General features: G+C 39.1%; 1 protein-coding gene across 4 annotated transcripts in view; it reads left to right on the plus strand.

The window, feature by feature from the left end:
• The window catches only part of THSD7A (thrombospondin type 1 domain containing 7A), a 319576-nt gene that overhangs the window by 105098 nt on the left and 199355 nt on the right, over positions 1-15123 (plus strand). For all 4 annotated transcript variants that reach the window (XM_036328030.1, XM_036328032.1, XM_036328031.1 and 1 more), the window contains exon 2: positions 8565-9396. In XM_036328030.1, coding sequence (XP_036183923.1) covers positions 8565-9396 — 832 coding nt within the window. The remainder of the gene's footprint in view (positions 1-8564; positions 9397-15123) is intronic.

Genomic DNA, 15123 nt, shown 5'->3' on the forward strand with positions numbered 1-15123 from the left:
TAATTTTAATAAGAATAGAAAATATCTGGATGTAGTTTATTTATATATGTCTACTCCATTTAATTTCCTTTACTAGTTCCACATTGTTCTATGATATTATTGTACATCTAACAGAAGAGCAGTAAGTCTAGTGATCAGACCAGAAATCTTATTAGGAACAAAAATAATAAGGAGATTATTTAGTTCAAAGTTTTAAAATATTTAAAAAGCTGTCAGGAAGAGGTTAGAGTAGAATTCTTAGAGAGGAAGATTTTATAGGAATATAGAGAAGAAATAACAAGTCAATAAATAAATTCTCCATCACCAGAATGGGCAACTTTGCGTAAAATGAGCACTTTTCAGCGGATGTGTTCCATCTGAGGTTAAAACAGCAGTTCTCAACATGTGGGTCGCGACCCCTTTGGCAGTCGAACGACCCTTTCACAGGGGTCGCATATGACCATCCTGCATATCAGATATTTACATTACGATTCATAACAGTAGCAACATTACAGTTATGAAGTAGCAACGAAAATAATTTTATGGTTGGGTCACAACATGAGGAACTGTATTTAAAGGGCCAGAAGGTTGAGAACCACTGGGTTAAAAGAATGTAAGATGAAGAAAGATTGTGTTACAGGATCTCTGTAGTTCCTTCCAAATTATAGATGCCAAGATGAAAATAATTTTTGTTCATGACAGTGGATGATTTATGGAGCTTAAGATAACTGATAATTTACTAAGTAGAGTTTGAGAAATAGAGTTCCTTTGGGAGCTATTCATCTGAATTAAAGTCCCTTGAGTTAGAATGTGAGAGTACTGAGTTGGGAGGTCAGAACATCTGGGTTTGGACTCTGGCTTGGATGACTATATAACCTGCATTTAACTTCTGATGGTCTTAAGACCTTGGCTATAGCCAAGCCAGTGTGGCTCAGTGGTTGAGAATTTACCTATGAACCAGGAGGTCATGGTTCGATTGCCAGTCAGGGCACATGCCCAGGATATAGGCTTTATCCCCAGTGTGGGGTGTGCAGGAGGCAGGCCATCAATGATTCTCTGCTATCATTGATGTTTCTATCTCTCTCCCCCTCTCACGTTCTCTCTGAAATCAATAATATATACACACACACACACATCTATATATATATATATATATATATATATATATACATATATATATAATCTTGCTATAAAATGTTATACTCTTTATCACTAGGTGTCCTTCAGTTTTAAATTTCACAATTTCCATGAATGTGCAACCATTAGCTCCCTTATTCTTCCTCTAACCATCTTCCTTAGTTAATTCTCCCACTGTCATATTCTTGAACCCATTTGCTCAATGAAACCACCTGTATCAATGCCCCAAATTAATATCATATATATATGATATTATATATATTTGTAAATATATATTTATTTAAAATGTATCCTTACTGTGATTTTTAATCAAGCAAAAAAAAAAAATACTACATTTACATATATCTTCAGAAAGACTAATGATGTGTCCTAAGTTATAAATTGGCCTCCTAAACTGTTATTAATATAACCAGATTTTAAAATTATGACTATTTGATACTTAAAGAATTTGTCAGGCCCCAGCTGGTTTGGTTCAGTGGATAGAGCATCGGCCTGCGGACTCAAGGGTCCCAGGTTTGATTCTGATCAAGGGCATGTACCTTGGTTGCGGGCACATACCCAGTAGGAGGTGTGCAAGAAGCAGCTGATCGATGTTTCTCTCATCGATGTTTCTAACTCTCTACTCCTCTCCCTTCCTCTCTGTAAAAAAATCAATAAAATATATTAAAAAAAAGAATTTGTCAGCCATAGAAATTTAATATGCAAGGATAAATTTATACCTAAATACAGAACAAATGTGCATAGAAAAACCCCCCACAAAAAATGGATGTTCATTTCTGTCTGTCTAATTTTGTAAAAAATCTTAATGTTTCAGGCTAAAAGACACTGTTTTTCTAGTTAAAGATATAGTGGCTACAGTTAATAAAGAACAATTAACAGAATTGCATGCATCTTCAAAAATGCTTTATTGGCAACATTTCTTTGAAGATAAAACCGATTATCTAATTTTATTAATAGAGGAGATGTTTTATATTCTATTTTACAGATAGGGGAAACCAGATTTCAAAGAGGTTAAGTAATTTTCCTAAAAGAGATCAAACACAGTAAGACCTGAAAATAGATTACTAATATATTTGGCAACTGTAAAATCGGCTATCAGAGTCACTAACTCCACATTCATTGTCTCCCCAGGTTGAAAGAGCTTGACTTCATTTTATACATTTAATTTGATATTCTTAACATAATTTCTTTTAACGTTTAATTACTTATTGAAGATGAAAGCTCAGCTTGACTTCAGAGTGATCTTTCCTTATCTAGCAAAGTGATTTGTCATTTGAGAATTATATTTTAAATTAAAATCAAATTAAATTAAAGTAAAACTCAAGTAAAAAAAACTGAGCTCCCCTTTTGTTTTTTTAAAATAAACTTTTAACTACTTTATGACAGTAAATATTCAAAATTTAATTGTTTTTGTGTTCAGAAATCTTTACAAAAGGTGTCTCCTAGACAGAGTGCATATTTTAATGAAGTTAATTAGTGTGGTATTGAATGCTAGGCACTCTAGTAATCTATGGGACTGCTTCAAGACAGACATTTAAGCTCACATATTTGCTTCTATCCACAGAAAACATCCTTTTAAATGCCCAGGTGAGCACAAAGTAGACAAAATTACATTCCAGTGCTGAAAAAAAGAGGATAATATCTATTCTCCAGAAGCTTTGAGGTCTTTCTGGAGACTACAGTACACAAAGGATTGGAGTTAAAGGAATAAAGACTATCTTTACAGTCAAAATAGTTAAAGGACGGATCCTTTGAGGATGTAAGCACCTAAGATTCCCTTAATAAAAGCCCAAATCTGGAAAATAGCAGTTTGAAGATCTGAGGAAAAAATACCTACACTAATAAAAGAGAAAGATGCAAATTGACTGAACCATCACATGCCCACCGGCCAATCAGGAGTGAGTATGCAAATTAACCCAACAAAGATGGTGGGTTAATTTGCATACACAGGTGCCCAGCGGCTGGGGGCAGGGCGGGGTGGGACGCTTGCATCGTCGCCATGGCTAACGATGCAGGCCTTTCACAGTACCCCAGCTGTTCCAGGCCTCTGTGCAGCTTGGGAAGGTGGAAATGTGGCTCAGGGCCAGAGCAAAGGCAGTGCCGGCAGCCAGGGGAAGGAAGGCCCATTCTTGCACGAATCTTTGTGCATCGGGCCTCTAGTATATTCATAAATTGCTGGTAGGAGGGCAAACTAGTACACTTTGATGGACATTTTGGTAATACTAGCTATATCAAAAGCTTGATAATTTGCAAAACTTTTGTTTAAATTATTTGACCAATGTACAAAAAGGATGCTCATTGTAGCATGCTTTATACTGTTGTAAACGATTAGGGAAAAAAATCTACATTTTCACAAATAAAATATCAATTAGATAAATCATGGTAAATTAGTCTAACAAACTATGCCACTAAAGGATAGATCTAATTGTGTAAATATGAAGAGCAAATGAGATTGAGTGACTGTCTAGTAGGTTCAATCTTGTGTGAATCTGAGGTCCCCACATCTATTGAAATTGAGTCATTTCAATAGTATACAGTGAGGTAAACATGCAGATTATAAAATCATTTATAGCACAATCTCCAATTTATATAAATATATATTTCAATTGCCTAATAGAATGACAGCAAAATATGAAGACTACTTATCTGCTGTTTATAGGATTCATGAGGAATTTTCTTTCCTATTAATTAGCAGTAATTTCTAATTTTTTCTAAACCAATATGCTTGAGTAAAATCAAATAGTTTTTTTTTTAAATTATGTGATCTGTGAATTTTAAAATAAGATACTGTGCAGCATTCAAGAGACAGAATTTAGTATATTACTAAGCCGTTTGTGCACTCCTTGATCCCACAAACTAGAACATGCTGTTCCATAACCAAATCCAGGAGGGAAAAGGCACTGTGTCATCCAAACGATGCAAACATATTTAGCCTAACAAGAAACTGGCTCATTTGAGGCTTTTATAGCACACAAGGACAGAAAGTAGTTCGCATAATTTCCGCATGCTCCTTTTATAGTGTTTATCTTTTATAAGGTTATTTGGAACAGTTGCTAGCCACCTGTCAATAATGTGGCCTTTTATAGACTCAGCTTTATATTGTTCTCGTGCCCTTGACATATAAAACACAATATTAGAAGAAGTCAGTGTTGAATATGTTGAGCAAAATACTAATTTTAAATTTAAAAGGCCTTCTTTTGTAGACTGAAATAAAGAGAGTTTAGAATGACATGAAGAGAGTAGGCATGTTGTAAAACCCTCTTTAGCAGGAGTGAAAAACTCATTTTTATCAACATTTTTGGAAAGTTAGTTAAGAATTATATTTAAAGCACTAGCCTATGGAAAAATAAGCCAAGTAGCACTCATTTAAAGTTGTTATAACAATTGTGCATAATCTTGTATCAGTTCCAACTGAAAATATTTCTATTGTGAGCCTATCAGTTACATAAATATTTGGATATCTAAACAGTCACTTCAAATTTTTTTTTAGTGGAATAAGACATCCAGCATTTCTTTCTTGGTTTACATAGTATCTGTCAGGCTAAATGTTCTACATATATATTTTTGACCTACATCCTAGAAGTATGTTTGCATGATACTAAATGAATACAATCCTACAGATCTGCATGCAGGAATACATTTCCTCTTATAAAGGGACATTATCCAAAGCCTTAAGTAAAAAGGGGCCTATCCTTTGTTTTGTGCAGTTGGAGTCCAAGTTCCTTTATGTTATAGTGAACAAGGACAATAAATGAAGCAAGTTTTAACCCCAGGGAAATTCTTTCTGTTCTTATTAAAAAGCAAACATCTCTGCATGCACACGCGCACACACACACACACACACAAACACACACACGTGAACAAACACACACCACCTTTCCAACTCCATCCCTTCCCACTCTTAGTAACAGGAGGCAGAGAGCTACAATTTACCATTATGCAGAGATATAGGAGTTCAATATCACAGTCCCCTATTGTACTTGGGAGGAGATTTCTTTGTGTTTTCCTTGATAGAGTTTGCATATTGTGCTTTCAGTTTGCCCTTTGAAACATTTGTTCTCCATGACACAGGGTAGCTAATTGGGCTAACAATCTTAGCTGTCAAGAGCAATTTTAGATGTGGTACCCTTTCTGTTCATTGTGTGATTATTTTAAAACTGCTGGAGGAAAGAAGGAGACAGCCCTTCATCGGGTCTACCATGGTAAAGATCTGATTTTTCAAAAGGGTCTGTTAATTGGACATGTGTAATACCCAAGGTGCAATGAAAAGATAAGACAGCAGTTAAAGCCTGCAAAGTGAATGAGTTTTTTTCAGGTTCACTTGTGATTATTTTGCCACCTCCACTTTGGCTGGTGCCCTCATATGTTTTATCTCCCTTCAGCCTTGCCCTAGAGGGTGTTTTTATAGATCTCCATGGAATTTTCTCAGGATTGCCTGTCTTCTGGTTTTCAATGTAAATATACTTGTAATAAAATAAGCCCAACATGTTTACCTATGCATAGATGGTTAATAGGAATCTGTGATGATATTTTTGGAATGAAAATTGAATTGTATTTGTATTTAGAATGTATGCTTTTTCTAGTTATCTAAGTAAACCATAGATATGCTTACTCATTATCAATGTATGAAATACTGTAGAAGTTTTCTTGAACTCAATTTCTTTCTTTCTGTTGGTATTGACATCAAATATATGGTACAATTAAGTATTTTTTTCTTTATTGATTAAGGTAACACATATGTGCCCTTACCCTCCCTCCAACTACCTCCCATCCCCCCCCCACTCATGCCCTCACCCCCCTGGGGAGAGATCAACCAAGTATTTTTAAGTGCCAAATTTACAATTTGCTATAAAAATTTTAAATGTTTACTTTGAGGCTAAAAGACTAACTTCTTAATAGTCCTAATCTGATTAATCAGTATAATTTCACAATTAATACAAAAGATTAGAAAACAATAAATATCAAAAAGTTCCCACAAGTTATACCTGGAATTTAGACTCTGAATTAATGCAAGACACTTACATTGTGAAATTTAGATGTAACGGCATATAACTTCTAACTTGAAAGCCTGACATAAATCTATCTTTATATGCTGTGTTTAGGGTAGGAAATAAGGATTACTGATTTGGTCAAGCACAATGGGGAAAAGGAATAAATACCAAAGATATGTGGAATTAACTGTAAAATTTTATACATATTACTATGTTCCCTTATTGAAAAGGATCCTAGGTTCTGTGATTCCTAAACTGAATATTTACAAAATATCGAGATAGCATTAACAAATTTATAAGTATATATTTTTCTTTGACACATTGAAAATAAGATTAAAATATCATCAGGCATTGCATGTGGGCAGATGTAAGAAACTCACTGGCTTTCTTACCTCAAAGTGTTGACATCAGCACTCTGGGAACACTGTTTCTGTAAATGCATTTCAAGTCCTTTATAACTTTTCACATATGGGATTCATAAAGCAATGATGTATAGGTATGCCAAATAGACAGTTTTTATTTTCATGCAATAATGGTTAGCACAATATTTTCCATTGATCTCTTTTCTATTTATAAACCCATTGTTCCATTTGTAACAAAGATAATATTATCAAATTATAAACACTTTGATATATAAATAAAAGTAAATGTTTACATTAAATATAATAAGCACATTCTTCATATTTTATTCGTTGTGGCTTAATTATTTTTAATAAGTATACCTAAGTCTTGAGCTCTAAAATCTAGGCTAAATCATAAAATTAAAAGGCAGAAATAGAATCAGAAATCAAGGTTTGGTTATTCATTCAAGATGTGAACTTGGCAAATCACTTCCCCTTCTTGTTGCTAGTTCTTTTCATTCATAGAGTGAATCTGTTGACCTCATTTAGTGGTTTTCATTTTACAGCAATAGAAACAATTTGTCAGACAAAATCTCATGCATAATCTCAAAATGTATAAAAATAAATAATAACAATGGAACTTTTCTTAAAGCAGCAACAATGCAGATTCAGGAAGGAGGGCAGAAAGGTGAGGTTAGGAGACCCTGAAGTCCAACCCTATATGCTGGTCAGCACCTTCCCATATGACCTATTAAAGATGGCTCTAGGATACATCAAATAATTTATCAAATTCCATGGAGCACATTTTGAAAATCACCCAATTATGTGATCATTATGTTTCTTTAAAATTTCAAAATTATATAATTGTCAATTTCATAAATTGAACAGATTTGTCTGTTAAAGTACTGAAGTCCTATTATCTTCCTACACAAAAAAAGAGAATAATGCATTAGGATTTCAATCTATAAAAAGGATTCAAAGGTAAAAGGCCCACATTTCACACTAGAGCCACTAACTTAAGTATCCCATCATACTGTTCTATAATACCAAATAGGTCACACCTAGGAAATGAATAGATTGAAGAAACTCCAAATAACCCTTCAATGTTCAGAAAATTGCATAGTCTTTTAATTAAATTTAAATTCTTTCATCTATTTTTATACTTCTCTGGGGAAATGAGAGAAATGATAAATTTAAAGGCAGAATGTGCTTAAATGATGATTTCCACTTTGATTGCCAGAAAGTAAACACTTCTGACAGCATACACATATAAAACTACTAGAGGCCCAGTACACGACTTTTGTGCACTCAGGGCAGGGGGGGTGGTTGGGTGCCTCAGCCCGGCCTGCACCCTTTCACAGTTTGGGAGCCCTCAGGGGATGTCCGACTGATGGCTGCAGTTGGACATCCTTACCCCGACATCCTTATCGCTGCCACGGAGGCGAGCTGCTGCACTCTCCAGCCATCAGCCCAGCTTGTGGCTGAGTGGTGCTCCCCCTGTGGGAGTGCACTGACCACCAGGGGGCAGCTCCTGCATTGAGCGTCTGCCCCCTGTGGTCAGTGTGTATCATAGCGACAGGTAGTGACACTGTTCGGTCTATTTGAATATTACCCTTTTATTCCATAATATTAGACTCTTAGTCACAATGTATAGTAATAGAAAATGAGGCAGAACAGAGCATATTCTACAAAATAGTTAATTGCTCGGGAGAAGAAAAGCCTTGGGAGACTAAGTTCTTCACATGGGTCCTTTTTCTTTCCCAGTTACTTACTTGGGTGATGGTTATGAGGCAGGAGTAGAGTTTTCACTGTGACTAATTTCTGATGTCCTCTATGAGCATAGGCTAACAACCTAAAATTAAGGAAATGACTAAAAGCAAACTTTTAATAATCCCCAAAGGACCCAGAGTGAAATTGCCCCAGCAGTTACCTGATATAGATAGTATGACGCAGTTCCCCTGAGTGCAGATCATTACTTTGCTAAAATTCTGTACGGAGACCTACTTTATCACACTTCAGGGAAGTTCCTGTACTAGATCTTGAAGTGTCTTTCTGGAACGTAAAGCAGCCTATAGTTTCCTTATGGTAGCACTGTTAACTCTTGTGTCATGTTTAGGTCCATGGGGCCGATGCATGGGAGACGATTGTGGTCCAGGAGGCATCCAGACCCGGGCGGTGTGGTGTGCGCATGTGGAAGGATGGACGACGTTGCATACAAACTGCAAGCAGGCCGAGAGGCCCAGCAACCAGCAGCATTGCTTCAAAGTTTGTGACTGGCACAAAGAGCTGTACGACTGGAGGCTGGGACCCTGGAATCAGTGCCAGCCTGTGATCTCCAAAAGCCTGGAGAAGGCCCTGGAGTGCGTGAAGGGGGAAGAAGGCATTCAGGTGCGAGAGGTCACGTGCATGCAGAAGGAGAAAGACACGCCCGCGGAGGATATCATTTGTGAGTACTTCGAGCCCAAGCCGCTCCTGGAGCAGGCCTGCCTCATCCCCTGCCAGCAGGACTGCATCGTGTCTGAGTTTTCTGCCTGGTCCGAGTGCTCCAAGACGTGTGGCAGTGGGCTCCAGCACCGGACACGCCACGTGGTGGCGCCGCCCCAGTTTGGGGGCTCGGGCTGCCCCAACCTGACGGAGTTTCAGGTGTGCCAGTCCAGCCCGTGCGAGGCTGATGAGAGCCCGCACAGCCTGCACGTGGGGCCCTGGAGCGCGTGCGGGATGCCCCACCCCAGGCAGGTGAGGCAGGCAAGGCGGCGTGGGAAGAATAAGGAACGGGAACGGGACCGAGGAAAAGCAGTGAAGGATCCAGAGGCCCGGGAACTTATTAAGAAAAAGAGAAACAGGAACAGACAGAATCGTCAAGAGAACAAATACTGGGACATCCAGATTGGATATCAGACCAGAGAGGTTACGTGTACGAACAAGACGGGGCAAGTTGCTGATTTGAGGTAACATTTCCTTACCATTAACTACTCCGTGACTCTCTGTCAAGACGTTGGGCTAGAGAGGCCTTCAGATATGCTCTGCTAACTCCTGAAACCCACGTGCACACAACCCAGGGTGCAACGTCTAGCACTTTAAGCTTTGTGGGTTTCCTGGCATTATTTCTATTTTGCTCATGCTTAGCAGTGTACAACTTGAGCTCATTTCAATTTTCTTGTTAAAATGAGAGATTCTTTGAGAGCTGATACTGCTTCTTTAGGTCAATAGTGCTGTTTACACCTATAATGGGAAAAAACAAATACATAAAGGCCAGAGTTTTGGGATTTTGAATTCAGATATTTATTTTACTTAGAATAAGACACACTTGTAATCTCTCCAAGTTTATAGTATTTTGATAATTGCCCCATAAACAAAATCTAAACAACAACCCAGGGAGCTATAGCTAAGAATAATTCTCTTCCACATTTTATAAAATGGAATAACTTTCCCCAGAGAAGAAAAGGGGAAATCAGCGGAAATTAAGATAAGCAGATGGTATTTAATCATGAGTTTTCTAGTTTAGAAAATATGTAATTAATTGACTGCATTTTCTAGACCAGAATTATTTGTCAAATTATCTCTGAGTAAATAATGACAATATTATGAAACAACTTTCTCATGTGAGCTTTATTGTGAAAATATTCATTGAGGATCATTCACTGAGGATGAGCTAAACTCGCAGCGGTTCTCAACCTGTGGGTCGCGACCCCTTTGGCAGTCGAACGACCCTTTCACAGGGGTTGCCTAAGACCATCCTGCATATCAGATATTTACATCACGATTCATAACAGTAGCAACATTACAGTTATGAAGTAGCAACGAAAATAATTTTACGGTTGGGTCACAACATGAGGAACTGTATTTAAAGGGCCAGAAGGTTGAGAACCACTGAGCTAAAGGATTTGATGTTTTTCGGATATTCTGAATTTTGCTTTTGGATAAGCCATACCATCTGGGAGTGGCTTAGGTGGATAATTTGCATAATTGCCTTTTCTGAAATATTTATGCAGTTATGATTTGGATTGAACTGAGAGAAATTATGGTAACGTCATTCAGAATTTTATTTCATATATATTGTAGAAATGACATTGAAATGTCACCTACTTCATCACACATCTGTTCTTTAATTAAAAGCATGTAAGAAACTTCTCTGCAGTCTCAACCCAGTGCTTCTGGTGAGCAGCTGGGTTGTTTTCCTTATGGCCCCTGAAAGTCCTGTAACAGATGACATTTTCCTCTTTACCTTGGCTGTTGGGAACATAATAGGACTGTGTGAAATGCATGTTGTATGCTAACATACTCCATTGGCTTCGTCTGTTTCTCATACTCATTTTTTTTCTTCGCTCATTTTTGCCTAGTGTTTTGCTGTCTACAGCTTTTGAAAGTTGGTTTGAAGCCTTTTTCATTGCAGGATATAGTGTAAACTAATGAACAAACAATTGACTTATCTAAGACAAGAATTTCTCTCAGTATAGCGTTGTTCTAGTCACTGATTTTAGGATATTTGCTACGCCCTCCCGTCTTTGGACTGACACAGTTGTATTTTCTCTCAGCCCTACAGTAATTTGCTCTTCCTCGATTTTGTGGTTGTCAGCCCAACTCCTTTCCTGGTCTTGCTAAGGGCTGCTTGCTCTCCTGCCTACATTAAAACTCCTTATGTGTGTGTGTGTGTGTTCACCTCTGATTCTGTGTCAAGTATACTTTCAAGTCAGTCCATGTTTTTATTATTTTATGACTGTCCTTATTCTGCTGATTTCTTGAGTCTCCAAGACAACTTAAGTTATCTCCTGATGTCATTGGGTTAACATGGTGTAGACATTTAATTTAATGTTGACTACTCAATTAAGAGTGTAATCAGGATAATACCTCGTACTGCATAGAGCCTCACATACCCATGCAGCTGTTCGAAATAAATATATTTAAAAATCTGTAGATCATTTATCAGGTACTTATATTAGAAATACCATATCTAATTATTCTAATAAAATGATAGTGCATGTATGTTGTAACTTATTAGGGCATAGGTGAAACGTTAGGTTCAACAAACTTGTTATTAAATTTTTCTTATTTAAGAATCTAATCTAATAAAAGAGAAACATGCAAATTGGCCACACCTCTGCTATGCACCAAGCCACACCCACCAGCCGATCAGAGCGACTATATGCAAATTAACCCAACCAAGATGGCGGCTGGCAGCCACGGTGCTGGAGCAAGCAGAAGCCTTGGTTGCCCCGGCGATAGAGGAAGCCAAGCTTTGTGCCTGCCCTGGCCCTCTGTGGCCTCCACACAAGGCAACAAAGTTTCAATTATAGAAGATAAATAAATCCCAGATACCTGCTTCCAGCCAGCCTCCACTAGGAGCTTGGGTGGCTGGGGGCCGTGGCCAGCCTGCAAATAGCCATCAGCCCCTCACCCACGATGGCCACACCCTCATCCCTCATGGGTGAGGGTCCCTGCTGGGGGGCTTGGCCAGCCTGCAAACAGCCATCAGCTCCTCACCCAGGCTGGCCAGGTACCCCAGTGGGGACCCGCCCCCCCCTGAAAGGTCTGTGGACAACCTGTAAACAGCCAACAGCCCCTCACCCATGCTGGCCAGGCACCCCAGCGGGGACCCCCCACCCTGAAGGGGCTGTGGCCAACCTGCAAACAGCCAACAGCCCCTCACCCAGGCTGACCAGGCACCCCAGCAGGGACCCCCACTCTGAAGGGGTTGTGGCCAACCTGAAAACAGCCATCAGCCCCTCAAAAAGGCTGGCCAGGCACTCCAGCGGGGACCCCCTCCCTGAAGGAGGTGTGGCCAGTCTGAAAACGGCCCTCAGCCCCTCACCCATGCTGGCCAGTCAGCCCAGCAGGACCCCCACCCCCTGGTGATCAGTGTGCTCCCACAGGGGGAGCTCTGCTCTGCCACAAGCCAGGCTGACGGCTACCAGTACAGCAGTGATGGTGGGAGCATCTCTTGCCTCCTCAGCAGTGCTAAGGATATCCGACTGCAGCTTAGGCCTGCTCCCCGCTGGCAAGTGGACATCCCCCAAGGGCTCCCGGGCTGCCAGAGGGATGTCTGACTGCCAGCTTATTCCCAATCCCCCGGGAAGTGGGCCTAAGCCAGCAGGTGGTCAACCCCCCAGGGGTCCCAGACTGCAAGAGGGCACAGGCCGGGCTGAGGGACCCCCCCTTCCCCCAGTACACAAATTTTTGTGCACCGGACCTCTAGTTATATATAAGAATATACTTGAATAAGCATATATGATTAGGAAAGTTAATGTGTTAGTAAAGAAGAGACAAAAACAAGGCATTTTGCCCTAAATTTTGCTCAAATATTAGAGTACAACAGTTGAGCTTCTAAAATGAAAAGTAAATGGATCACACCATCAAAACACAAGGCCACAGATTATGGACTCAGTGATTAAACTTAAAGTGTCTCCTCATATCAAATTGAGAAAAAAATTTATCATGAAAGAGGGTGAAAAATTAATTACTATGGCTTAAAAATCTTATTACAATAACTAAATGAATTTAGATAAATAAGCCTATGAGTATTGTTGAAATAGTTTGTAGGCAAATAAAAACTTTATCAGACTTACTGCTAGAACTTCCAAGTTAAAGAAGATAGATCTGCCCTGCTTCTGTTTTATAAACAGACTGAAATCAATAAGAATAAAAATGCAAACAGAAATCCCATTCTTTTATGTTAATAAGAAACAATCATAGTCCCAAACCACTACTGGCAGAGAAGATTTGGAGAATGTGGTAAAATTAGATGGAACTGAGGGATGAAACTTAGAGCAGCACTATGTCTTTGCAGCTTTTATGAACTCAAAATCTCTGAGTAGCCTGAACTTTCTAAGGGGCCAAGCCAATGATACCACCTTGTGCATGGCCTGGTCTGTGTTAGTGAATGGGCTGCCGAAGAGTCTCTGAGTTCTGTTTGAAGACAGAATGGCATAATAGACAGGCCTGAACAAGGAAACTCACTGTGCTGTTACCACCAAGGAGAGGCTATCTGTTTGAGGGATTGAGGGATTAAGGTTTGATGACCAGTGTATGGGAAATCTATCTTCCTCGCAGTTTTGTTGGACACCTAAAACTTCTCTAAAATAAAAAAAACTGTTAAAAAAACTGAGTAAAACATGAAGAGGAGAATGGTTTTGTAACCCCTAAAATACTGACATTTTGGAGTATTTTTCTATCATTTTGTTATCAGTTTTATTTTCTTATATCTTTATTTAAATTCAGCCTTACCATTTCAAATAGTAATGAATAATATGCAAGTCGTTTTCTATTTTTTTTAAACTTAATGATTTTCTGACATACTCTTTCAACTTCAAGATTAAATCTGTTAAGCAGTAAATTGTATTTCTTTTCAACACAATCAGTCTCTTCATTTCTGATTCCTATTTTACCTTAGAATACTAGTTGTTGGCCCTGGCTGGGGAGTTTAGTTTGTTAGAGCATCATCATGCTACACCATGATTTCAGATTCAATCTCTGGTCAGTGCACATACAAGAATCAACCAATGAATGCATGAACAGGTGGAACAACAAATGGGCCTTTCTCTTTCTCTCAATCAATTTTTTTAAAATATATATTTTATTGATTTTTTACAGAGAGGAAGGGAGAGAGATAGAGAGTTAGAAACATCAATGAGAGAGAAACATCAATCAGTCGCCTCCTGCACACCCCCCACTGGGGATGTGCCCGCAACCAATGTACATGCCCTTTACCAGAATCGAACCTGGGACCTTACAGTCCACAGGCCGATGCTCTATGCTCTGTTCACTGAGCCAAACCGGTTACGGCTCAAATCAATTTTTTTAACAAGGAAAACTAGTTGTTAACTACTCTATTTTTTTCTTTAAGGATTGCGCTCCAGAACAGAGATATAAAAGTTTGAATATAAAACTATTGGATTTACAAAGGCCTGAAAATTCATTGAATCAATAAGAGAGGAATTTAAGTAATGGATAAGTAGGGGAAATAAGTACTAAATAAGAATAGGGAAACCTATGTACTCATGGCTACACAATGTTGAATAAGTCATTTAAACTTTCTGGGATTCAATTTTCTCATCTATAAACCATATGTGTATGTGTGTAGTGGGCGGGGGAGCAGGGAATTGCCGGGGTCCTGCCCCAGCAGGTCCAGGGGTCCCCAAAGGTGTGGATGGAGTCGGCGAAGAAGGAATGACATGGAGACAGTGTTCAGTTGATCAGCAGCCTAGCCAGGATCTCCAGCCAGGATCTCCAGCCAAGTTCTGGTCTGGATCTCCAGAGAGGTTCTGCTTTGGATCTCCAGCCAGGTTCTGTGTCCATGTTGTCTTGCTGGGTTCTCCAACCAGGTTCTCCAGGTTCTCCAGCCAGGTTCTGTAGCCAAGTTCCCTCGCTAGGTTCTACAGCCAGGTTCTGTCCAGGTTCTCCAGCCAGGTTCAGTCACCAGGTTCTAGTCAGGTTCTCTTGCCAATTTCTGTAGTCAGGTTCAGTCCAGGATCTTTTGCCATGTTCTCTCCAGCGAAGTTCTTCTGTCTGTAGGTTCTGTGTTCTAAGCTCTGTATTCTAAGTTCTGAGTCTTGCTGTCTTGTTACATCTGTATTTATACTAGTTGATTCAATCCTATCAATCTCTATTACAAAGGTTAGGGCGTTTCTTATCTCCATTCCAGGGAGTAAAGATTATGTAGCTTAAGCATGATTGTTCGT

The sequence above is a fragment of the Myotis myotis genome, unplaced genomic scaffold (assembly GCF_014108235.1).
Source record: "Myotis myotis isolate mMyoMyo1 unplaced genomic scaffold, mMyoMyo1.p scaffold_m19_p_11, whole genome shotgun sequence".
NCBI lineage: Eukaryota > Metazoa > Chordata > Mammalia > Chiroptera > Vespertilionidae > Myotis > Myotis myotis.